Here is a 26,836-nt window from a genome sequence, read left to right on the forward strand (position 1 = left end):
GCAGTTTGACTGATCAATCAGAAATCTTTTGAACAATTAGAAAGATGCCTCTAAACAGGCAGCAGCATTTTATGGTTATTTGTTTGTAAAGGAAGTACATAAAAAGAAGAGAATCTGAATGAACAACTTGGGGGGGGAGGACAGAACACTTTGCCATTTGATTCTAAGTTAAGACCTGAGAAAATGCTTTAAAAGTAGCACACCACTGGTATTATTTGCCCAGTCAGTTTAAACAAAAGTATTTATAATACTTCAATAATTTGTTGGTAGGAGTGTAATTTACCCGGGTCCATACTGCACATGTGGTGGCATGGCCCATATATTCTCTTTGGGGAATTTCCCCCCAAACTATCAAATCCTGATCCAAAATTGATCTCTTAGTTGTCTCCTGGGGGGGGTAGAGTAGAGTTAGTCAGGTGTGGAGGAAGGGTGCTTTGCAAAGGGGCTGGCAGGTAGGCAAAGCTGGTGAGCAGAGTGGACCAAAGCTGCAGCCCCTAGTATAAATAAATAAGTAATATTCCCAACTTTGACCTGGGGCAGCTTATAATATATTATACAGTCGTGAAAACCAAACAGTTGCAATTCCAAAAAGTGCAAAACCTTCCAACTGGAACAGAACAGAATTGATTCAGTAGAAAGGTGTCTTCCACAAAACAAACACCTTAACTGTCAAGGGTAAAGAGGTGCATCTTGAGCATATATGAAAAAAGATACAATAAATATGTTGGACGCCCCTCTAGGGGGAGGGAGTTCCTTCCTGCCACAGCCTAGAAGTTCCACAATTTTAAGCAGGAGGGAGAGCTATTGTGGTTGCTGTGCACATTGCAGGATAGTTGTGCATGCATGTGGCTTCTTTCCCTACACAGAGATTGTTTTAGGAGCAACACATTGTATCAGGAAGCATCGTCTGCCAAAGTAATGAGTATCTATCTATTTACTACATTCATGCGCCACCTTTCCTCCAAGGCACTCAGTGTACATGAATCTCTTCCTCCTCATTTTTATCCTCAGAACAACTTTGTGAGGTAGGTGAGGCTGAGAGGCAGCGACTAGTCCAAGGTCACCCAGCAAGTTCCATAGATGAACGCTGGCCTTCCAAGTGCTAGTCCAGTGTTTTCACCACTGCACCACGAAGGAAAGGAAATAACTCTGTGTGCGATCAGGAGGCACAGCTCCAGGTACCAGATTTTTCCACCGTATTGTTTTCCTCCTAGTCATAAAAACAATACCCCCATCTGTCAGAATATCAAAGCGAGAACAATGCTAAACTAATGGGCATGAGCCTTGTAGGGGGCAACCACCCCCACTCAGCCAGGGGGCTCCCAGAGTGACCTTGGGCCAGGCACTGCATCTCAGCCTAACCTACTTTGCAGGGTTGTTGTGGGGGTTAAAGGAGGAGGCAGAGAACCACGTGTGCCACCTGGAGCTCCTTGGAGAAAAGGCTGGGATACAAATGCAATTAATACAATAAAATAATAGAACAGTCTTTACTTGTTTGAAACGGTCCCCGCTGAGGAGGGTGGAAGTCCTGAAACTGTGCCTGCTGATTCCAAACACACCGGGCAGCCGTAAAGGGAATATTTATCCCTGCTCTCCAAGGGACTTACTCCTAAGTAAGCGTCCACCGCTCTTCAGCCTGAAGCAGCAAGGGGCGGCTTTGAAGGACTGCCCTCCCTTCCTGATTCCTAGGAATGACAAGTAGCGCGGGGGGGGGGGGCAGGTTCAAGTGGGTGGAGGTCGCCCGTACATCCCTCCTGGCGCGCCCCTGGATGTGTCTGGAGTATTCACTTTCATTTCCACCCCCCTTGCAAGCTTTAGACAATAGGGGGGACCCCCACCCCATCATCTTCCCCCTCCCCCTCCTCCCCCTCCTCCCTCTCCTCTTCTCCTTCGCAGCCGAAGGCAGAGCGGACGAGCAGAGAGGGAAACCAGCGCCGGAACCGGGTAGGTCGCGCGTTTGGCCGAGATCGAGGGCTTCGCGTCCGGGTGGGGGCTCCGAAATACGGAAAGCCGGGGGGGGGCAGAAAGAGAGAGGGTCTCCCGCGGTTTCGCCTCCAGGCTGTTCTTCGCTTCCCTCCCCCCCCCCCCCCCCCGCCACTGGAGCGGTTCCTTACGAGGGAGCCCTGGAAATCCCTCCCTAAAAGAACGGGGCGAGGGTTCGAGTCGCGTCGCCGGCCTGCTCATTTAGAAGAGCGGTGGGGGGGATTGCTCTGGCTTCCACCCCTAAACTAAGTCCTCACCCACCCCAGAGTGTGCACAGGCTCTGGGTCTCTCCCCGCCACCTCCCAGGGGGGGCCCCTTCAATGATCGACGGGAAGATTTCTTAAGGCTGGGCAGGGAGCCCTTTAGATTGCTCCTTTCGTTGAAAGGGGATCCCGCTGAACCGTGCGCGCCTCCTCTCCTAGCGCAGGATCTCGGGGTGATCCAAAGCGGCTGACTGGCAAGAGGCTCCAGGCAGAGGAGCGCGCGCCGGCAGAATTCGCTGTGGGACTCACCGCCACAGGGTCCGGGGACAGCCACGCACAAGCTCGGGTGGCTCTTAGAGGACTGATTCGTGGAGTATGAGGCGTCTCGTCGGCTGCTATTCAGCATGGCTTCTAGGCTGTCGCCAGGGTCAGAGGCCGCGCTCACTGAGTCGCAGGCGGGGCAGGGGGGGGCAGCAGCAGGAAGGGGCTTTTGCGCTGGGCTCTTGCCCGCGATGAGCTGCCCAGAGGCGCCTGGTTGGGCTCTGCGACGCTGCGCTAGACGGACCTTTGGGCCTCTTCTTCTGTGCGGCGGTTATGGAGTTTGGGGCGTCCTATTTGGCAGGGTGGGCGCGAGGAGGCAGGGGAGAGTTGCAGCACAACCCTAAGCACGCTTCCTCGGAAGGAAACCCTGCACTTTTCAGTGGGACTTTTTCTCGAGGAAGCGCGCCAAGGAACGCAGCCTTCCCGACCTGTCCATTTAGCGAATTAGGCTCGCTTAGGCTTGGTTGGGATTTCACATTAAGTTTGCCTTCCATCCACGTGAGCATCAACTTCCAAGCAAGGGGCACCATCTACCCCATAGCTTGACGCGTCCCAAGTCCCGTCGGTTTCAAGGGGTCGGGGAGGCGAGCGCTTCAGCCTCTCGTCTGGCAAAGCACGAGGACGTGGGAAATGGCTTCCGTTCGGGTGGATCGTGCCCCTGGTTTGGGACGGAAAGGGGTCGGCTGGAGTGGACTCAGCCTGCTGAGCGTCTGCTAAGCGTCGAGGGTGATTTGTGTGAGAAGCTGCGGGGAAGGAGGACTGAGTACCATCCGCATGAGGTCGAGACTACTTGGGGAATGAAATCGAGAGGGAGAGAGAGAGAGAGAAAGAAAGATGGGACTTGCTTTTCACTGCTTAAAGAGTCCTAGCGAAGGGCACTCCTCCTCCTCCTCCTCACTTCCCAGACGCTTCTTGCCAGAGCAAAAACCGCGCTGTCTTGGGGTGGGGGGTCTATATACATACGATATATCATATATGTGACAAAGATCGGTATGTGACCGTCAGAGGAGCAACTGTGCATTGGCAGAAGTCTCTTTCAGTGAGTTTCTGTTTGCAACCGGGACAAATATTATTCCAGGGGCACGAATCGCAGACTTATATTTATATCGCTGGATGCATTGATTTGTCCTAAGTCATTCTCGCAAATAACGCAAGCATTTCGATATATAGTATACCGTTTGTGTGTGTGTGTGTGTGTGTGTGTGTGTGTGTGTGTTGTTGCGTGACTTGCTTGCGTGTCGCTACTGTTCTGACGGACCGGCTACTAAGCTGCCCGTGTCTTTAGGTAAGGAAGGTGAGACTTGGCGCTCCGACCCTTCAGTCATCATCCAAAGAGTTCTGCTGGCGCAAGGGTGTGAGAGAGAAATCGGATATATTATAAACGATGAAAAATACCGTATAGCAGCGCGCGCGCACGTGTGTTTGCATACCTGTGCCCTATTTTCTATGGCAGGGCGCTTCTCCACGTTCCTTCGCTTCCTGGGTTGGTCGGTCCCTGGATGCGCATCGGGACAAACAGGGAAGTTGCAGCGCGCCAGGCTCCTTGTCGGACGGGCTCCTGCGATGTCGGTTATAGTTCTTTTAACTTAGATTTGAGGCGCATGTTGAGGACCAGTTGCGCATCCTCGTGTACTTAGTTCAGTTTATATCGCGCAGACAAACCCTGAACTCCTCGAGGTTGAGGACGCTGCGTGCGCTTCGACTTACGACTTCCTCGCTGCGTCGCCAAATAGGACCCTAGTAAAGTTATGTACCATGCAAAATACATACTGCTATGCCTTTATGACGCACCTTCTAGAGTGCTGGTAAAAACAAAATCAGGGCACGATCCAGCCAAATTTATGCCTGCTCCTAAGCATACTTGCCTCGGAGTAAGTCCCAGAGAACTCGGCGGTGCTTTTTTTCGGCTTATGCACAGCCAGCTGCACGACTCGGAGGCATTTTAAAAACCTAAAAAATCTCCTTGAAATAACTGAGAATGGCCTGGCTATTATGATTTCATATTTGAAGAAGCATAGGCGGGTTCACATATATCACCTATTGTTCACACAGCGTCCGCGTCAACGGGCTTTCATAGCGTCCCAACATGCAAAAAGAAGGGTTCTCCTGCAGCGAGAAGCCTACGCTCGGCACGCGTAAAAATTGGGTGGCTTCAATATGTGGATAAAAGTTTGCCACGATTTCCTAGTATTCTGTAGGGAATGTTATGTCTCAAGCCCCATCGATATTGTCTCTGGAAGATACAGTGATCGAAAAGGAATTTATTTTCAAGAGACATCTCAATTCTAAACACATTGTTTTACTTGTAAGTAAACTCTAGTCAAGTGTGATTTTTTTAAAAGCCACCCACTCTTTCCGGCCTCCACCCCTCCCTTGATAAACTTGTAGGCAGATTCCAGAACAATACATTGTGCGAGTCTGCTCTGGGGAGAACAATTCTGAAGACCTGCGCTGCGATCTGATACGTACTTACCTGCGAGTAAACCCCGAACCCAATGGGATTTACATCTGGTAAAACATTCAAATGCTTATCCTGTTAACCCTTTTGTTGTGTGATCTGAGTTCTGGAAGTCTTAAAGTCATCAGGCGGCTATTGAGATAAATGGAATTTACTTGCAACTAAATGTAAATGATCGGCTCGTTAGACTTATTAAAACTTAATAACCTCGGTGTTAGACGCAATTGAAATCCATCAGCCTTGTGCGAAATATATTTAGCATCCGGATGTGTAGCAGCTTAAAGCAGTGCCGCCATTGATGCACAGCTGTCAACTTTTCCCTTTTTTTAAAGGGAAATTCCCTTATTCCGAATAGGACTCCTCGCAAAAAGAAAGGGAAAAGTTGACAGCTATGCATTGATGCCTTTTGACTCCGCTGGGTTTAAAAATATGCAATGGTTTTAGAGTGCATTGGTCAATTAATTTTGGCAAGCCGCTAGGAAAGTCCACAGGTCAAGGTTTTGAATGTGATCTTTGAATGAAAAGCAGTATATAAATTTAATAAACTGTTATTATTGTTTTTCTTATTATTAATTTATTTGCTTGTTCTTGTATTTTGCATGAAGTTTTAATTTATTGTAATTATCTTTTGCTTGCTGTTGTGTTCTATATAAATGTTTGTAAAGTGAAATTTAGTTATTTGTATCTTACAAGAAACTCAAGGTTCTCCTCCTCCATTTTATCCTCACGCGATCACATCAATCCTGTGAGATAGTTTAGGCGGAGAGATTGAGACTGTCCCAAAGTCACCCGGTGAGCTCCATGGCCCAATGGAGATTTGAACCCAGATCACCCCCCCCCGCACCCGCTTCAATGCACCACGCTAACCACTGCACTAAGCTATTTTATTTTTGCTTCCTCCACCTCTAGAGCCTTTGCTGAAAGGCGATTTTATAAATGTGAAAAATATGTATATATACAAAGGGGGGGGGGATCAGTATTTTCCTTTAGGTTCATTGTGGGCACGGACAGTTTGAAAACAACAACGTGCTTTATGTAGCGTAGACAGACCCACAAATGTATTAGTCTTTTAAGGTGCCACTTTAAGCATTATATTTTTCACAGCATGTCTTAAGTTAAGGTTGTCGAATCCGAACTGTTACTTTAAAAAAATAAACGAGAACCGTCAGCCCTTTCGAGGAAATACATAAAAATGTTGAAATGCCGCATCTCAAAATAATAACCTACAAAGTGTAACCCGCGTCGAAGCACAGAAGTAACTTTTAAAACCCAAAACAAACATCGGATTCAAAAAGTTGCTGCTTAACACAGCGTATAAAGCGGGCTGGATAACTAATACAAAATGAAAAGGAACCTAGCGGCAATTTCCCCCTATTCATGACAGAAAATGCCCATCTAATTGAAATGTACGACGCAACCTGTCTAGTGTCAACGTCTACTCAGAAGTAAGACCCACTGAGTTCAGGAGAAGTTACTTTTAAAGTAAGCGTGTATATATATAAATATGACCTCAGCCTCAGAAAAACTGGAGAGGAGACGAGAGAGGAAACAGAGGAAAGCTTCTCGTTTTCCTAAAGACTCACAAACGCAACAATTAATGTTCAAGATCTCGCATCGCTTCCCTTTGGCCGAAGCGCCTGTTAGCGCAAAAGCCTTGGAACAGAATCCATTCTCTTCTCCAGCCGTCCTTTTGGGGGGCGAATAGAGCACGGAGTTGTTGGTTGGGTTTGCTGGGGAGGGTGGAATTTCCCAAGCCCCTTTCCAAATAATATACACTTTAAAAACAGACGAACCAAAGAGAGAGGGGGAGATTAAATTGCGCCCCAAAGTCGAGCATTGATGAGACCCGGGTAGCAGCGCCTCGGCCGCCGACAGTCTCGGAATTCGACTCCTCGCCGCCTCGGAGGAGAGACGCTCGTGGAAACGCGAGCGAGACATCTCTTCTGCTTGGTCCGGGCAGGCGCCGGGCCATCGCGGCGAGTCGGCGGAATGCAAGAGCCTTCCTTGGCCGTCCCACTCCTCCCCCCCCCCCCTTCTAGCTTCCTCCCTCTCGAAATGAAAAAAAGGAGTCAGGATCCGGACAGGTGGGCGGGGGCAGGCGGGGGTCCCACAGGTCGAAGCGGCAGGCGAGCGGCCCTAGATCACAGTTTCTTTCATCACGACCAAGGTCGGACACCCGCCCCCACCCGCGGGAAGTGATTTCTAGGGACTAGGCAGCGAGCAGGAATGCCAGTGGCAAAATCTGGAGCCCCCCACCCTGCCATGTTTCCCATGCCCTGCTCTTAGTCTTAGAGCAGGAATTTGCAGCCTGAGTGCTGGGATTAACTACTCCTGAGAGTAATGAGAATTAAGAACATCAGTGAGGAATAAGCTAATCAAATTAGGAGAAACTCCTGTAAGCAGCTCCACTCACAGAGAAGGCCGCCCCACGGTATCTCTGTGTGATTTGCTGTTCAGGCCAGTCTCCTTCCAGTTAGGTTCTGTGGTCCTTTCCCTGCATCAGGTGTCACACAGGAACTTCCAATCATTCCCAGCACAGAGACCCAGGGGGGGTGTCCCTCATTTCTCAGAAGCTAGAGAACCTGATCTAGGGAAAGGAACCCCCCCCCCCCCTTGGAAGGTTTGCCCTATGACCAGATCAGATGGCGGTGCTCTTATTTCCCCAGTCATCCATCCACATAGTCACAGCCTGGCACTCACAACATAGTGCATCTCCTGCTTCTAATGGAGACACCAGCAATCCTCACCTACAACTCCAGCCTGACTGGGCAACTTCTCCTATAGCCTGATGGCTCACCTTGGCTTACTTTCATTTGTCATAGACGGAAGCAGTTTTGTCTTAGAGGCTTTGGTGTGGCCATGGGTGTCCAGACCTTAACCCTTGGATAGAATCCACTTTGAATGCCTTAAAACACTGGGCATGTGCAGAGTGTCACCTTCCCCTTACTGCTGATGGCTGACTAAATTCAGCTCCTTCACACGTGGGGTTAGGGGACTGATTTTCAGGCAGGCTGAAATCCCAGCAGCATTCCACTTTTAGAATAGCTTCACATTGTTATGTGCCACCCCAATTAGCATTTATTAATTTCTAGGGTTTAGCACGCCCCCCCCCACACACACACCTATAACAATATTTTCATTTTGGCAGCCCTTATTCCTGTGCCATTCGCTGTGGCTGACATTTTGAAGAGGCTGTAATGTTAGGAAGGGAAGAACCAGAGCATGGATAAAGAAGATATTGTGTAACGCTAAATTCATTTGTTAGGTCTGTTTTACTTCCTTGGTTTTACCTCAGAAAGCCTGATTTATGCCCTTATCTCTTACCTACCAGATTGTCATTTGCTTTTGCATCCCACTCTCAGTAATTCCCAAGGCTGTAAAGTAGGCCATTATAATAATTAGGGTACCCAACTTTTCAACTAGCTCCTGTAGCTATGTTTTTAATAGCAGCTCAGTCTGTGGAAATGAGCAGGTAATATGTTTCTCTTTGCTCTGAAAATCATCTCCAGCTAGTTCCTACTGATCAAGCTGCTGTTGGCACACCTAAAAAGCAACCTGAAAAGTTGACAAATAATCTAATTATAACCTCATATTACCATTTATTGCACCACACACACACCTTAGGCTAGGAGAAAGTAGCTTGCTTGGTAAAGGTAAAGGTACTATTAGGTCCAGTCATGGCCAACTCTGGGGTTGCAGCGCTCATCTCGCTTTATTGGCCGAGGGAGCCGGCGTACAGCTTATGGATCATGTGGCCAGCATGACTCAGCCGCTTCTGGCGAACCAGAGCAGCACACGGAAATGCCGTTTACCTTCCTAACGGAGGGGTACCTATTTATCTACTTGCACTTTGACATGCTTTTGAACTGCTAGGTTGGCAGGAGCGCGGACTGAGCAATGGGAGCTCACCCCATCTCGGGGATTCGAACCGCCGACCTTCTGATCGGCAAGTCCTAGGCTCTGTGGTTTAACCCACAGCGCCACCCGTGTCCCTAGCTTGCTTAAGGCCATCTATTAAAGAAGGAAATGCCTCTGAGTTTGTGCAGAATGCCTTTCTCTCCCTAATGAAGAATCACAGTTAGCATTCACACATCTGGCATGAGCAGGAACCATTTCTAGGTATGAACCCACAACACGTATCTGTTTTAAGAAGCTAAAGACAGATCTCAGGTCCCAGAAGTCATGTAACTAGTCTTTCTGGCAAATGTTTGTGGAGATGCAGTGGGTAACTTCACGTGCTGAAGAACTAGAACAGCCTGGCAAGTGCATTGCTCAAATCTCCCCTTGGCCATAAACTCACAAACTTACATATTTATGTGCAAAGCTACTCAGAGGTAAGGCCCACTTTATTCTGTGGGACTTCCTCCCAAGTGGGTGGGTATACTCAATCTCCTTGAGTGGCCATTCACTATCTCTCAGCCACAATCAAAAATATGGGGGTAAGAATTCACAGGAAAGTTACAAGGACTATTGACGTATTTTTATTTGTTTGTATATTTCTGACCTTTCTATATTCCCCATCAACTAAGTCCTCTGGGTGGTTTACAAAATATTAAAAATAAGTTTTAAAAATACAGACTAAAAATAAAAAATAAACCAATATCTCTATATTGCCAGCATAAAACTAACACAAGCAGAATATTAACCAATACAGTGGTACCTCGGGTTACATACGCTTCAGGTTACAGACTCCACTAACCCAGAAATAGTACCTGAACTTTGCTTCAGGATGAGAACAGAAATCGTGCAGCAGCGGCAGCAGGAGGCCCCATTAGCTAAAGTGGTGCTTCAGGTTAAGAACAGTTTCAGTTTAGAACGGACCTCCAGAACGAATTAAGTTCTTAACCTGAGGTACCACTGTATAAAACTAGTCTAAAAACCAGCAAGGGAAAAATACTAACTGGCATATTAAAAGGCACGAGTGGGGGGCGGGGGAGGACCATAACGGAGGCACCAGGTGAGCCTTTCTGGGGAAGGCATTCTATAACTGGGGCACTGCTATGCAGTGGTACATCTGGAGCTGGACCTCTGGGCTGAAATCCAGAGCGCACAGTCCAGAGGGTGGCAAATGGCAGGGGGAGCGGCAGCAAACGGGCACGAAACCAGGATCCAAGCTGTCATGAGCATACCATGGCCCAGTGAGGCTGATTTTGGGGGCCATAGCTTCTTTTTTTTTCTTTTCTTTTTTGTAAGCCAGAGATTGGGGGGGGGGCTGGCCAGGTATGTACATGGTTACATATATTTTTTAGTTTCCCCCCATTAAGGATATCATTTTCTATAATAAAATGATGTATAAAGGTAAAGGTAAAGGTACCCCTGACCATTAGGTTCAGTTGCAGACGACTCTGGGGTTGCTGCGCTCATCTCGCTTTGCTGGCTGAGGGAGCCGACATACAGCTTCTGGGTCATGTGGCTAGCATGACTAAGCCGCTTCTGGCGAACCAGAGCAGCACACAGAAACGCCATTTACCTTCCCGCTGGAGCGGTACCTATTTATCTACTTGCACTTGACGTGCTTTGAAACTCCTAGGTGGGCAAGAGCTGGGACCAAACAACAGGAGCTCACCCAGTTGTGGGGATTTGAACCGCCGACCTTCTGATCAGCAAGCCCTAGGCTCTGTGGTTTAGACCACAGCGCCACCCGTGTCCCTAAAATGATGTATATTCCCAAGTAAATATGCACAACTCTAATTTATTCCTTTAGTCTAAAAGATGGTGCTGTTAAGTGAGTTTAAAATGGGAAACTGCATAAGCTCAGAGAGAATTCATTTTTCATCAGGGTTGGCAAACCATTGGGGGGGGGGTGTCTAATCATACCAGGAATATAGGAGCAGTTACAAAGCATGGGGTAACTGGGGTAAGGGAAAAAAATAAATGTTAATTATGTACTGAAATAATAGAAAGGAGGACCCCAGAAGTCCACCAAGCCTAGCATCTAAAACCATCAATTTGTGCATCAGTGCCACCACCCCAAAGGCCCTGTCCCCATGCCCACACACCACCAGGCAGGGGAACCTCAAGGAGGGCCTCTGGTGAAAGTCTTGAGTATGTATATGCAAGAGATAATCCTTCAGGTAACTTGCTTAGGGCTTTGTTTAAACATTGGAGGGCTCAGAAAAGAACTGGAAGACAATGTAGATGAAGAAGCCCGGGTGTGATCATATCTACCAACAGATGGAGTCAGGGGGGGCATAGCTGGTCTGCTCTTGTGCTTTTAAGGTGCAGAAGTCAGCAGGTGATGCTTTTCAGAGCACAGTGATTAATACTACCTACGGTTAATATTGATGGCTGATAGCACAGAAGCAGCAGCCGCTGAAACAGTTGGCAACCCTATAGTGAGATGGCATACATGGGGAGCTGTAAACACTCTTGTGTGCCATCAGAGGCACAGACGCCCCACTGCCAGAAAAAAATAAAAATAGCAGCCCCACTCCCAAAGCCAGAACAGTATCCAAGAAAATACACTGAGAGTACCTAGCCCTTTTGGAGTTACTTTGTTGGCAAGCACTTGAGAAGGCAGAAGTTGGATCTATGCAGAGCAAGAATTCCCAGTTCTCCTTCATCCTGCTTGAGTCCAGCTGCTGCCTGCCAGCCTCCCTTGCCCTTCTCTCTCTCTTTTTTTTATGACTAACTAAGTCTCTCCTCCTCCATGGCAGGTCCATCCTATGCTTGCCAGACCTGGAGGATGAAGACGGAAGAGGCTCCATCTTGTCTCCAGCAGGCCACGCCCGTCCTGGGCTATGGTGAGTTTCTGATCTAGGGAAGCGTGTGTGCAGCTGCACAGGTGGGGGGCAAATGCCCCACAATCCAGTGGTCTTGGCTGAATGTCTGCAGTGATACTCAGGCTCCAAATAAGTGCTAGACGGGCCCTAGTATAGCATCAGCTTCAGAAAATCTTTCTTGGTTCTCTAGACTCTGGTTAAGGGAACAACAACAACCCAGACTAGGATGCCCTTTGCTAATCTAGAAGCAAACCTGCTACTTAATGTGAATTAAAGCTCACTGATGCAAAATGCAGAAAGGTTATTTTGAAAAGCAACGTCAGGACAGTGAACTTGAGTATATGTAGCATTCTCCTTAGATGTACAGTATTATGCGGACTGTTTTTTGCAAAAAAAAACACACACACATTGTTTTATCGCACTTTTGAATTGTTTTCATGAAATTATTTTTCATTGCCTTGAGGAATATAGCACCTTATATATATAGAATCTTCTATTATAATTAATACTCAGCAAACACATGACCACAGTAGAAATACAATGCCTATAACAAATTCAAAAAAAGGAATGTCAAGAAATGAAATGTGTAACCTTAATGACGCTTTTAGACCCATAAGGACAATAAAATACCAGTGGTGAATGTAATTATGTTTATAATGGATAACAACACAGGCTGTTTATCACTGACATCCTGATATAACCTGCTCATTAATGTCTAAGTTTACATAAGCCAGGATTTTTTAAAGGCAATAGATGGGTTTTCTTATTTCAAATGGCGTAGTCCTACACAGTTTCCTAAGTTCCTGCTGGCACAACCAACACGTTTCAATGTTTTTCTCAATAATCATGATGGCTAAAAGTATTCTGAGGATGGGGAAACATCAGCATTCTGAAAACCATAGCTTGACTTTTGGAGCACTTCTAATTCCTTTCGAAAACAAAAGTGGTGCATTTACATTGATTTGTTGTTGTTTAGTTGTTTAGTCGTGTCCGACTCTTCGTGACCCCATGGACCAGAGCACGCCAGGCACTCCTGTCTTCCACTGCCTCCCGCAGTTTGGTCAAACTCATGCTGGTAGCTTTGAGAACACTGTCCAACCATCTCGTCCTCTGTCGTCCCCTTCTCCTTGTGCCCTCCATCTTTCCCAGCATCAGGGTCTTTTCCAGGGAGTCTTCTGTTCTCATGAGGTGGCCAAAGTATTGGAGCCTCAGCTTCAAGATCTGTCCTTCCAGTGAGCACTCAGGGCTGATTTCCTTCAGAATGGATACGTTTGATCTTCTTGCAGTCCATGGGACTCTCAAGAGTCTCTTCCAGCGCCAGAATTCAAAAGCATCAATTATTCGGCGATCAGCCTTCTTTATGGTCCAGCTCTCACTTCCATACATCACTAATGGGAAAACCATAGCTTTAACTATAACGACCTTTGTTGGCAAGGTGATGTCTCTGCTTTTTAAGATGCTGTCTAGGTTTGTCATTTCTTTTCTCCCAAGGAGCAGGCTATGGCCATCTGCAGTGATCATGGAACCCAAAAAAGTAAAATATCTCACTGCCTCCATTTCTTCCCCTTCTATTTGCCAGGAGGTGATGGGACCAGTGGCCATGATCTTAGTTTTTTTTTGTTGAGCTGCACAGCATATTTTGCGCTCTCCTCTTTCACCCTCATTAAGAGGTTCTTTCATTCCTCCTCATTTTCTGCCATCAAGGTTGTGTCATCTGCATATCTGAGGTTGTTGATATTTCTTCCGGCAATCTTAATGATGAATTCTGCATAAAAGTTGCCTAATAAGCAGGGAGACAATATACAGCCTTGTCGTACTGCTTCCCCAATTTACATTGATATCAATTTAGACTGGTATCTTGTGCTAAATAAGAAGGATCTCCTAGCACTTCTCCTGCCAGATACTGCTTCTGTTCTATATTGGATAACAAGGTCTTTTATAATGTTGAGGAGTTGTGGGGAAAATGCAATTCATGCATCCTTTATTATCCCCCATTCTTAACAGTACAGGAACGCTGACCTTTCTACTCTCATGTGCAAAATATACAGCAGAGGGCAACTATCCCCATGCAGCCTATGCATCTTTACTCTGAAGTGGGGCTTACTCCTGAGTAAGTGTGCACAGGACTCCAGCTCATATTGCAAGCTTGCCTTGCCTATGCAAGCACTGATGAAGTCTGGGGGAAAATATATCCCTCTCAGTAACTTTCATACAAACAAACTGAAGCAAATAATGCACGGAAGGGAGTACAGAGACCTTTGAAATGGCATCTCTGGGACAATTATGCTAGAGAGTTTCCACTAAAGCAGCAAACTTCGGCATTTTGCCGTTAAATAAACTGGAATAATGCTGCATAAGAGAGGGTTGTTTTCTTGAGCTCAAACCAGCTCCATTTCTTTATGACTTTTAATTTCAGTATGACTATAGGCATGTGCAGGCGGAAGATGTGGGTGTAAAGGCAATGAGAAGAATGAGAACAAAAGTCCTTGCTCCCAGATATTACATTGGCCCCCTACCTGCCCTGATTGCGTGTGTGTGTTCAGCATCCCAATCCAAGGAAGAGAGATCTGCTGCAAGTGCTGCCCAAGGGAGCCTGCAGGGAATTGTAAAGGCCCTTTTAGTATAACTGGTGGTGATACTTGGGTTGTGCTGGAATCCCAAGCTCTTGATTCACTGCAACTTGAATTGTTTTATGAAATTGATGTGTGTGGAGAAATCAGAAGTCTAGAAATGGAGACAGGGACTGATATAACGCAAAGGAAAACAGTGCCCCCCACACTTTTAAGAGTTGCATGGAAGAGGGAATTTTGAAAGGTCCTCCCACTCGCCGCAATAAGATTATCAAGAGACTGCAATCAAACCAGAAAAAAATTAAGCTGAACATTGCGATTCAGGACTTTGTCCTTTTGCTCCAAAAATTCATGGGATTATAACAGTCACCAATCTTTGGATAAATCTATCATGTTCAGAGCAACTTATTTGTCATATTTTATGTATTCTGGTGCTATGTTAACCCTTAAACATCTTTCAAAATTTCAGCAAATCACACTATGCTGAGTATGCCCTTCTTAGAAAACATGCATGTCTCAGTGTTTAAGCAGACCAAAACTGCAATCCTACAATCACTTACCTGAGAGTAAGCCCCATTCAGCTCAATGGAGCTAAAGTCTGAGTAGACATGTGTAGAATTACATTGTTAAGTTTGCTTTTCTAGATAAAATAACCATGAAGTTTTCATCTGAATTTGAAATCCCCTCTTTTTAACCTGGTAAGGGTTTTTTCAAGGCTTAATTTTTATTTTTTTAAAAAGATACATTTAAATTATAGCCTGGCAAAGAGGAGACTGAGAGTAGATGTGATAGCCATCTTCAAATATCTTAAGGGGTGTGACATGGGAGACAGAATATGCTTGTTTTCTCCTGCTCTGGAGGGTAGGACTTGAACTAATGGCTTCAAGCTACAAGAAAGGAGATTAAACATTTGGAAAAAACTCCTGGCAGAAGGAGCTGTTTGACCGAGGAATGGTCTCCCTTGGGAGGTTGTGGTCTCTCCTTCCTTGGAGGTTTTTAAGCACAGGTTGGATGGCTACCTGCCATGAATGCTTTGAGATTCCTGCATTGCAGGGGGTTGGACCAGATGACCCCCAGGGTCCCTTCCAACTCTGCAATTCTATGATTCTATGAAGGGAGGGAGCAGATCCTATGCTGTTGGTGTGTTCTGGTCCCTCCTCACTTCCTCCATAAACTACATCTTATCTCCACCCTAATAACCATCCAGCTAGATTATTGCAACCCTCGGTCCCTTGAAGACAGTCAGGATGCTGCAGCTAGTATCAAACGTGGCTCTGTGGGCCATGTGACACCAACCCTTAGGGAGTTGCCCTGGCTGCTATGGTTTTGATTTTGGTCTACAAAGCCTTATACAGCACAGGACCCAAACACTTGAAAGAGCATCTTTCCCAGTACATCCCGCCTTGGGCCTTGAAAATGAGCCGGGGAGGCTCTGCTAGTAGCGCGGGCAGCAGCATTGCCCAGCTGCTGATGACAAGGGACACAGACCTTCCCCACTGTGGTATCCAATTGTGGAACAAGAGACTAGGAATGTAAGGAGGCAGCCATTTCCATCCCGTCCTATGTTCACCACAATCAGCACTGCTTCTGTTCCACTGCAGTTCAGATTCCACTGAAATCTGTTATATGTCTTGCTATCCACTATGGCCAAAACTATCATAATTAATTACTCAATCAGTTTCAATACATTTCAGTGGAAAGGAAACATCAAAGACATCAACATCTTGGAGGCTGTTTTCCACTGTCAGTTTATTTTATTTTAATGTTATTTTTTTGTAACGCTTTAAAGGTTTTTTTGTAATTTTACTGTATCATTTTATATTATGTCATATACTGTGGTCTTCAGATGAACTGCAATTTAGAAGGGAATTAATGATAACAGGAACAACAGCAACTGCAGGTTAGGCAGAGTCTCTCTGGGGTTCCAGGCAGGCTTCTCTCCCAGCCCTCCTCCCAGCAGGTGCCACCTGTGTGCAAAGCCTTACTACAGAGCCATGGCTCCCCTCCAGCACCGAGATGGCAGCACACGGCATCAAACGAGTGCGAACACATGCACTCACACATACAAGCAGGGAAGCCCAAAAGGAAAGGAAGTGCGCCACCAAGACCCAGCAACCTCCGCACTGAAGATGATGACATGCACTTGGCAGCAGCTTAGACTCCCTCGCTGCCTCAGCCCCAAGCCACCTCCAACACGCTGGAGAGGGTGTTTATGACCCACCTGCACTTACTTCCTTATCTGTTGCAGTCCATGCTAGGAAGTCTTTGAACGGCTGCCGTAGACTGATGCACAGATAATCCTGATCAACTCAAGCAAGACATTTAAAAAGTTATCTCCTATTTGAAGTGAGGTATGTCCTGCTTAAGCCAAAGCATCCGGGGTGGTAGAGAGGGAAATTGACTGAATGGATGAAGCAGGGTCAAAGATGCGCAGTAGTGACTCTTACACAAGCAAGAGCATTGTAAAGAATGGAGTGTGGGGAATCTGCAAGGAAATTCTCTGAGCTTCAAGAAGCAGAAGGACATTTTTATTTATATTCTTGGGATTGGTTTTTAAAAAGGTTTTCTAAACTATGAAGGGATGTATGTTTTCAGGATAAGGGGAAACTTCTTAAAAATGATATTTGGGATTCAAAAAAAATAATCAGATTGATTACTAATATAAGTAAAATTTTATAAATAGTGGAATGAGCTATGAGGGCAATTGGTATTATACCCATTTTACAGAAAGAAGAACTGTAGATGAAAAACTTTCTTCATGTAGGACTATGGAATATTTCCCATTGTAGTGACAGCAGTATAAAACACATATTACACATAATATGTGTAATATGTGTAAAACACATAAACACATAAAATATTTTAAATGCTCTGTTACCTGTTGAGTGCTTTTGGGATGAGGCAGGTTAAAAAAATTAATCATTAACATTCAAATATTGTTTGTTTGCTAAATTTATATTCCTTGCTTCCTCCCAAAGGTGGCAAATATGTAAATAACAGAATACAGTACAATTAAAATGTCTAAAAACAGTTTTAAACAATATTCTAAAAACAGATTAAACCTTTTAAAACAACACTTAAAAACTAAACAAAAACTAGGGTTTTTTGTTTTTTAAAACCACCTACTCTCACAGCTAATAATTTAAGAGTTGCCAGGAACAGATCTTTCAGCCTCCAATTGCCTGGGTAAAAATTAATATTTCTAGATTTTTCCTACGTTAATGATGAGGGAGTTGGACCACTGTCCCTGTGAAGGTCACTCAACAGTTGGGTTACCACTATTGAGAAGTATTGAATGTTCGAAACAATGGAATGACTTCAAAGTCATGGAATCCAAGTATGAACCAAACTGCAACATATAAGCTCCAACTATAGTGGGCGGGGGGGGGGAGTACGATTATACAGGTTGCACCATTTGCATGCAGATTGTGGGTTCTTTTCAGCAATGAGTTCCTGGGACATGAACCACCCGAGTGTTCTGTTGCAAAAGCATCCCCAGGCAGGGTATCCCAGCAGGTCACGCCACAGACCCGCAACACACCAGGCCTCCCTGTTTCTTTGTAAACTGTTCTCATTGATGAGGAGGACCTTTGAGTTTTGCAATTCATTGTTGTTGTTGTTCCCTGCCATCAAGGCTCAGAGTCCAAAATGCGGGAGGTTTGTGCTGGCTGCAACACCCCGATCTCCGACCGCTTCCTCCTGAGGGTGAATGAGCGTTCGTGGCACGAAGGCTGCTTGAAGTGCGCCGCTTGCCTGCAGGCTCTCTCCGGCACTTGCTACTGTCGCAACCGGCAGCTGTATTGCAAGCATGACTATGAAAAGTAAGTGCCTGGCACCTTTTGATTTCTACCCCTGTGGCTTGGCAGAGCAGGCTGAGGTGGGGAATGGTCAAGGGAAAGATGGGCCCAAATAACTTTGTTACCTGGGCGGTCATTTCTGTAGTCACTAGTTAGTTAAATATCCACTGTCATAGTGGAACTGGGCAGGCATTGTCGTCCTATTGGCTGCCATGAACATTGCTGTGATGTCACAGAAGGTCAGAATAGCCCAGAGCTGGGCATCTAAGGGGGACGTGAAAGACCTCAGCGCTGGAATTCTAGAGCCAAGTAATATGTTTCATTGAATTGTTGGTGCAAATCAGTTTATTTATTGTGGAGAGCTTTTGTCAGCTATTTTATGGTGTGGTTAAAGTTTGTATCACATGTAGGCTCAGAGACGTAATCTTTTCTTATCCAGTGGCGTGATCTTATTGCCATGTGATACGTGAATTGACTGTGAACAGGTTGCTAAAATCCATTATGAGATCAGGATTAAAGAACAACTGTGTATTCAGCCGCAAAATAAATCTAAATTCTGCAAACAGAAAATAAGTCATGCATGTTGAATATAATTGCTTTTTAAAAAACCTTATTTTTGGATAATTTATTCTGCTGCCTTGAACATGGTTTTTAAGGAACAGTTTGGCACACTGGGGAATAATGTGCATGTGGATGGCAGGAGGGCAAGGAGACACCCCCAGGCTTCACTGCCTGCCCAGGAGAGCCAGAAACACCCCCTTTCATTAACAAAAATGAAAAGGATAAAGTAGCATGATTCCATGTCAGACACACAGAGTCTGTGTTTGCACAGCAAACACCTGGATTCATTAAATATATACAGGGTTGATTATAGCTAGCTAAGCGGTAGCACTGCATAGGTAGGGTGAATTATTATTGCCAGGACACAATGCTGGAACACGAGTCAGCACCAGAGTGATGCTGCTGCAACTCAGAGAAAGGCAGCAGCTGCGGTGCAACAGCTTAAGGTGCCCAGACTCCGGGTGGAGCAATCAGCAATATTCATAGCAGGAATCCTGGGGTTGTTTGTTTTTCCTTTATGGGAGGGAAGGAAGTCTATTATTATTATTATTATTATTATTATTATAAAAAGCTTTGTATATCGACTCTTCCCCTATATATATATATTTCTCTCTCTGTGTGTGTTTTCTTTTTGTAAATCTACCAAAGAATAAAATAAAATATAATCAGGATTAAGGGGTTGTCTCAGGACAGTGGAGGGTTATTGTATTTTTTATATTCTGTTGGGAGCCACCCAGAATGACTGGGGAAACCCAGCCAGATGGGTGGGGTATAAATAATAAATTATTATCATATGATGCTGCTGATGATGCTGTGTGTGCTGTGTGCTGCTGGTGCCGCGGTGGTGGCCCTTGCCCTTCTTCTGATAGGAAACGCTCTGCAGGAGAAGACCCAAAAAGGGTGGGTGGGTACAGAAGGGCCAGTTGGCGGGGAGTGAGCAATGCCCCTATTTTCATCCGAGGAATGTTGGAGGCTGTACACCTTGTACATTTGAAAAAGGGTGTGAATCTGAGAACAAGCAATACCTGTGCTTCCCTATACAGCCATACCTCAGGTTGAAGTTGCTTCAGGTTGAGCGCTTTCGGGTAGTGCTCCGTGGAACGTGTTACTTCTGGGTTTCGTCGCTCGCACATGCACAGACAGTCGAAAAGACATCACGCGCATGTGCAGAAGTGGCAAATTGCGACCCGCGCACGCGCAGACACGGGTTGCGTTCGCTTCAGGATGCGAATGGGGCTCCAGAACGGATCCCATTTGTATCCAGAGGTACCACTGTATGACATTTCCTCTCAAGAATTACCAGGCCCATAATTCCTTGTGCACAGGCAGCAGGGCAGGAGCAACAAAACACTGTAATAAACAGGACCATTGATCTCAGGTACAGAGGAAGCTAGTGCTACTGGGGGGATGTCCAGGCCCAACGTATATATGACTGAAACCCACCTCAAGGGGTCGTTGTGGGGACTGAATGAGGGAGGGGAGGACCCTTTGCCTTCCCTTCCTTTTTACATTGGCCTTCCCTTCTTCTCCCTTTTCTGGCCCCATTCTCACTATACATTTAACGCATATTCAATGCACATTTAAAGTACTTATTCCCCCCCCAAAAAAGCATTGTAGGAATTGTAGTCCCCCCCCCCAGGGCTATTGCACCCTTAACAAACTACAGTTCCCAGGACTCCTTGGGAGAAGCCGTGTAGTTTAAATATGCATTGAATGTATGGTGTGGACATGATCTCTTCTCCCACCCTGAGTTTAGATTGAGTGCTGTTTGGGGAAAGGACCTCTCGTTTTCTTCCCCCTTCACATTATCTGTAAAGTGCAATGAGCATTTACAATCATTAAAGATTATTGATATTTCTTTCCCCTATTCCCTGCAGGAAGACCTTTGCCAACCAGTTAATAAAAGCAACCCGTTTTGCAAACGGCCTTGCAAAAACTCTGTTTTTATGGATTCCTAATGGAGGACTTTTAGATAGCAACTTCAAAAACTAACAGGAAGCAGGGAGCTCCCCCGGCCCGTTGCTTTTCCTTCAACACTTTAGCAATAGCGATAAGCTGGGGGAAGCCTGTGCTGATTGCTCACGCTTAGCATGTTTTGGAATGATTAACCAGCCCTCCAGACCCATTACCTTCTGCTGCTGGGCCAAGTGTCAGGCCTGAGCATACAAGGCTGGAGGATTAGAGGGGGAGGATTAGATCTCCCAACAACACCGAGCTTTGATCGCAGCTGCAGAAATCAGAAAGCAACCAAACCAAACAAAGCCTCTTGGTCCACCGAGCTCCACACTCCTGTCCGTTACAGAGGAGTATCTCAGAGAGGGTACATACTTTGGGCTTTCTGCTTCAAGAGCTTCTCCAAAGCTTGCTCAGCAAGACCTGCCATGAACTCTCCCACCAAAACCAGAATTTTAGAACACAGGAGGTTGCCTTATACCGAGTCAGACCATCGTTCCATCTCCCTAGTTTACTGGTAACAAATCTCCAGCTCCAGCCGGAAATGTCTAGGGTTGAATCTGGGATGTTTTGTGCACAACCCCTGGTCTCTGCCAATGAGCTTAGGCCCTTCCCTTATTCAGTTACGTTGCTCTGCAGCTGCATCCATGAGAACTGAATGGAACAGGAAAGTAATATTAAGCGTCAGTGAGCTGAAATCACTTATAGACAGCTGCCCATCCAAGGATCCTAAACTCCCGTAGAAAATAAAGTTCCAACACTAAAGTGTTAAAAACAGACCAAATCAAGCAAATAGATACATAAAATCTAAATAAAATCAACAACAAACAATGATATTATCAGGGATGATAATAATAAATAAGGATACCACTAAGAGAAAGAATTCTCCAGACATCTTCTGCAGACTGTGGTGGGGGAAGAGAAAGCTGGACCTTAAGGCAGGAGTGGGGGATTGGATCTGGCCAGAGGGGCAGATTCAGAAGAAGGCAACTTTGGCAAGGGGGCAGAACATTCCACCTGACAGTCACATGACATCCTGCAATGTCAGGTGACTGAAATGTCAAAAGAAGAATTGGGAGTGCACTTAGCTCCTGAGTTGCCCCTTGCAGTCCTAGCTTGAATTGAAGCCAGGGCCACAAAGCAGCTAGTCAGGAAGAATTGCAAGATTGTCTTCCTGAGTCCTCCTTTTCAGTGTCTTTCACTGAGACACAGCTTTCAGAAGTGGTCCAGTGCACTTGGGAGAGGTGGGAGCTGCCGGGTGTGAGCAGCCGTTGCCAAAAGCAGCACAACAGCAAAAGGCACCAAATGAAAACACTGCTTCACTCCAGCCAAAGTGTCAGTGCCTGTCCGTCAATGGAATGAATAAATGGATTTTCCAATCATAGCCGTCGGAGCCGGATATGCTAGTTAGGTTTAGGGGTGCCAGACTCATATGGGTTGAAAGGAACATAGTAAATAAAAGCAATGCATCCCAATGGCCTTTCTCTGCCATTTATTTTAATACATCCCTGGGCTGGAGAACCAAACTCCTTACCCAGCCAATACTTGTTCCTTTCTTCTTCATAGTAAAAGGCCTCTCAGTTGACAGATCTCTCATGCCCGTCCCTGCCATACCCAACACATGATGGAGGGGGAGGGTGCACAGCCTGCGCACACAGCAACAGATCATTCCATCTTCAGCACAAACAAATCGCATGGAGAGTTTCTTGATTAACTGCACATTTACAGGCCATAGTGGGAGAGGAGGCTCATGCGGATAGAGATGCAAGCAGCCATTGGAGAGAGCTGACCTCTTTACCTCTCTATTAAGCACATTGGAAGAATGTTAAGTAGTAGCTTGCATCAAGTGTGACAGGGATGCCGTGAAATGCGCCGAGGACCCCTAGAAGGCCTGATAAACACTCACACATTGCTGTGCACCCCCTTTATGTTTGTTAGCTTTGTTTGAGGGTCTTTCCAGACTATTATTTTCATTATTTAACAGGAATATTTAACATTATTTAACAGGAAATTGGCAGCCCATCTTTGTCATTTCCCAGATGCAACCACGACCAGGGAGGGAGGGGGGAAACAATGGAGTATCATTGAAACAAATCTGGGAATCCAGTTCTGCCGGGGGTTGGCAGCCACAGCTTCTCCTGCTGATTTATGCCATCCACACTTCTGTCGACAGCTCCTTTGGCTGCTGTGAGAAGGATGACTTCAGGGAAGCCTCACAATCAGGAGGCAGGGGAGACAGACTAAAAGGAGATGGGGGCAAGACTAATCCAGAGAAGCTGTGGCAGTTTGGTTTCTCTCTTCAATCCACTGATTATGTACAAACTAAAGAGCAAATATTCGAGCTCCAGCAGGTCAACCCTCATGAATCCTCTGCTCAAGGCTGGATGCCTCCTAGGTCTCCTTCCCCTCTCTCTGCTATCATCCTATAAGGACTGGCTGGAGTATTCTGCAAACTACATGGTGTGGTTGGTATGTTGCTTATTGGGTCTGACAAGACCTCTTGAGCTGACAGGCAAAGTCTCTGGATTTCCATCTGGCAGCCCCAAACAGATAACTATCAGTCATAGAGAAAGGGCTACTCACCTGCTTCCGAGGAATGCCTCTTCCATCTTCTCCTGGTGTCCCAGGAACTCATCCAAAGCACAGCAAGTGTGGGAAATTCATCTCCTTTACAGCATAGAGCAGGGGTGAGGAACCTCTGGCCCGTAAGCCAATGGAAGGCAGTTTCTAAGCCTAGTCACCCTCTCGGGGGGATGTTTTGGAGGGGTGGGCAGTTGTAGAAGGTGCACACTCTAGCTGAGTGCTATATGCAGGCTACCCAGGCAGATTGCCACCAGTAGACCTGAGAATGTCTCTGACTCTTTCAGCCGTGTTATGATGATGTCAGCACCTGTCCCCATGCCTACTGGTGATGCCACAAATGCGGCGTGGCCACATGGGCCCACAATTCAAGTACAGTGGTACCTTGGGTTACATACGCTTCAGGTTACAGACTCCGCTAACCCAGAAATAGTGCTTCAGTTTAAGAACTTTGCTTCAGGAAGAGAACAGAAATCGTGCTCTGGCAGCGCAGCGGCAACAGGAGGCCCCATTAGCTAAAGTGGTGCTTCAGGTTAAGAACAGTTTCAGGTTAAGAACGGACCTCTGGAATGAATTAAGTACTTAACCCGAGGTACCACTGTATTTATTTAAGCCAGCCGTCCAACATTCCTTAGATGAAAATAGAGACATTTCTCCCCCCCCCCAACTGACCCTCCTTGACCTCCCATTTTTTGTCAGTCCCCACCCCCACCCGCAAGCATTTTCACCACCACTTCACCAACAGGACACAGGCGACCTAAAAACCTCTTAATCCCAATTTTATTGGGATTGGACTCCAGCGCTCACCTCCTCAGCCAGCCTGGCCAATGGTCAGGGATGTGGGAGTTGGAGTCCAACATGCCCATCCTGGGAAAAAGAGACGAGCGGGGTGCCACAGGGTTCTGTCCTGGGCCTGTTGTTGTTCAACATGTTTAAAAATGGCTTGGATGAAGGAATTGAGGGGGTCCTCATTGCATTTGCAGATGACACCAAACTGGGAGGGGTAGCTATTGATTGATTGATTGATTGATTGATTGATTGATTTAACGTGCCCTTCATCCAAGGATCATAGGGCAGTTTACAATATAAAAACACAAAAATACATAACATAGTTACAAAGAAAGACCCTCACTCCCCCGCCCCCAGTTTAAAAGGCCACGATTGTTTTATTAGCCAAAGGCCTGAGAGAAGAGGAACGTCTTTGCCTGGCATCTAAAGATGTGTAGCAAAGGAGCCATTCCACAAGTGGGGAGCCACAGCACTAAGACCTGCTCTCATCTTGCTGCCTTCTGGACCTCTCACGGAAGAGGCATACAAAGAACAGTCTCATATGGTCAGTTCATATGGGGAGATTCAGTCCTTGAGGTACTGTGGTCCTGACCTGTTTAAGGCTGAAGAAACCAGGGGGGTGTCCCCCTCCTGCTGTAACCAGCTCCCCCCCCCCAATCTCCCAGAACATGAAGAGGATGGAGCAAAGAGAGACAAGACAAAGGACCTGGGGGTGGGAGAGTTAGGGAACTGTGGGAAGGAGGAGACCTTCAGTCCTCACAATTGCATCATTGGGGCAAGACCTATTGTGGAGAGTTACTGGGCTCAATGGGCCTGAGCTGTTTTGTTTCTTTGAATAAGGAGTTAACTTCGCTGGCACCTTGTGAGTCATTACTTACCTGGCCCTGGCACCTGCCTCTGACAGAACCTCTCTATTCTGCCTTCGTCAGACCACACCTGGAATATTGAGAAGCTGGAATGTGTGCAGAGGATCGAGGTCTGGAAACCAAGCCTTACGAAGAATGGTTGAGGGCGCTGAGTATGTTTAGCCTGGATAAGAGGAGACAGAGAGGAGATATGAGAGCCATCTTCCAATATCTAAAGGGCTGTCATGTGGAAGATGGAGCAAGCTTGTTTTCTGTTGCTTCAGAGGGTATAACCCAACCCAATGGATTCAAGCTACAAGAAAGGAGATTCCAACTAAACATCAGGAATAATTTTCTGATCATAAGAGTGGTTCAACAGTGGAATGGATTCCCTTGGGATGTGGTGGACTCTCCTTCATTGGAGGTGTTTAAGCAGCAGTTGGATGGTCATCTGTCATGGATACTTTAGTTGAGGTTCCTGCATTGCAGGGGGTTAGACTAGATGACCCTTGGGGTACCTTCCAACTCCACAATATTATGAACTTCTGGAAGGCCACAGGCTCCCTACCCCCTGCTCCACAGCCTGTGTTTTGTGCAGTAATGACCTTGGAGTGCCATGAATGGCCGTGGTTTCACATATGAACACTCCATTGCAGGGAAGTTCCAACAAGACCACGGATTCAACCCATAGCATGTGCTCACTGAAGCTGAAAAGTGCAGAAGAGCCTTCTGAAGGGGGCAATAACAGTTGTTTTGAAAGGGGAAGAGCTGAGGTCCTCCTTTGGCAGCAGGCCCTGCTGGGAATGGAAATGTAGACATAGTACACACGAGACTTTGGGGAAGTTTTTGGGAAGACATCATGTAACATTATTCAGGAGAGCTTTCCAAGTCTTGGCAGTCTCCTTGAAAAGTTCCCCCTTAACGGTCCAAATCTTATCTCTTTCTTCTGAAGAGAGAGAAAGAGAGAACAACCTCCTCCCCAGCCCCTGACGCAAAGCTATGTCAGCAGAGCTGGACGGGAGTAATAAAAATACCAGCATTTGCCCATTTCCTAGTGATGCATTGCCAGAGGGGGAGAGAGAGAGAGAGAGAGAGAGAGAGAGAGAGAGAGAGAGACCTATAAGCAAGCAATGAACAGGGCTTGGGCTGCCTCCCTGTTTAAAGTAGCCTTTGCAGGAAAGGAGTTGGGAGTTGTAATGGGTCATAAATCGAACACAAGTCTGTGATGTTGATGAAAGAAAATGCAGGGGATGTTCTGGGGGTGTTTCATTCAAGCTCCAGACTGACTAGTGTCTTGGGCTGCACACTTTAAGAAAGATGTAGACAGATTGGGTGCGGAAGCAACAAAGGCGATAACAAGGTTTAGGCTGCTAAAGAGAGACTTTTGAAGGAACCTGGACCCGGATTTGCACATTAACTTTGTCTAGTATGGAATTGCCATTGCTGATCCCCCTAGGATTCATAGGTACCAGTAGTCTTTCCCAAGCTAATACGTGATTCTCTTGTCCGCTCCACTGATTCATACAACAACCTTAAAGAAATGTACTGCATTAAATTGAAGTTGGGTTTCTAGGAACGTTCAGATTATTGAACTGATATTTCTCGGTGGTACGGCAAGTGTCTGTAATGTGGCTCATTGCATTCTTAACAAAAATTGTTAGGGAAAATGTCCAGTGAGGACATGGTTAAGGAAGCAAAGGCAGTGCTGTTTTCTGGGGGGGACTCAAGGGTATGCTGTACCAGCACCTCCCCCCCCCAAAAAATATTACAAATGTGGCACTTACAGTAACAACTTCATGGTGAGTACTGGCACCTTTTTCCCCTCCAAGAAAAGCACTGGGCATAAGTTATGTTACCATATTCAACCAAGCAAATTTGATGTGCCAAAATCTACAGCAAAAGCCAATTTGCCTTGAGCCTCCTATGTTAGAAGGAGTTGTGTGAACTGGCCCTCAAACTGTGAGTTGTATCCTATACTTGTGCAACAGACTTCTGCTTGTGCAACAGAATTTTCCCTTCTTCTCCTCCACCTATGAATGCTGCTCTTTGTTCGT

General features: G+C 46.2%; 1 protein-coding gene across 1 annotated transcript in view; it reads left to right on the forward strand.

Annotated features, from left to right (window-relative positions):
* The first annotated feature begins 1,847 nt into the window (after positions 1–1,847).
* LOC310671887 (LIM homeobox transcription factor 1-alpha-like) overlaps positions 1,848–26,836 on the forward strand; it is an 88,833-nt gene continuing 63,844 nt past the window's right edge. Inside the window, exons 1-3 of the mRNA XM_083428306.1 lie at positions 1,848–1,944; positions 11,622–11,708; positions 17,892–18,078. Of these exons, the coding sequence (XP_083284432.1) occupies positions 11,651–11,708; positions 17,892–18,078 (245 nt within the window). The 5' untranslated portion in view covers positions 1,848–1,944; positions 11,622–11,650. The remainder of the gene's footprint in view (positions 1,945–11,621; positions 11,709–17,891; positions 18,079–26,836) is intronic.

This window comes from Podarcis tiliguerta (assembly GCF_965153285.1).
Source record: "Podarcis tiliguerta genome assembly, chromosome: 2".
NCBI lineage: Eukaryota > Metazoa > Chordata > Lepidosauria > Squamata > Lacertidae > Podarcis > Podarcis tiliguerta.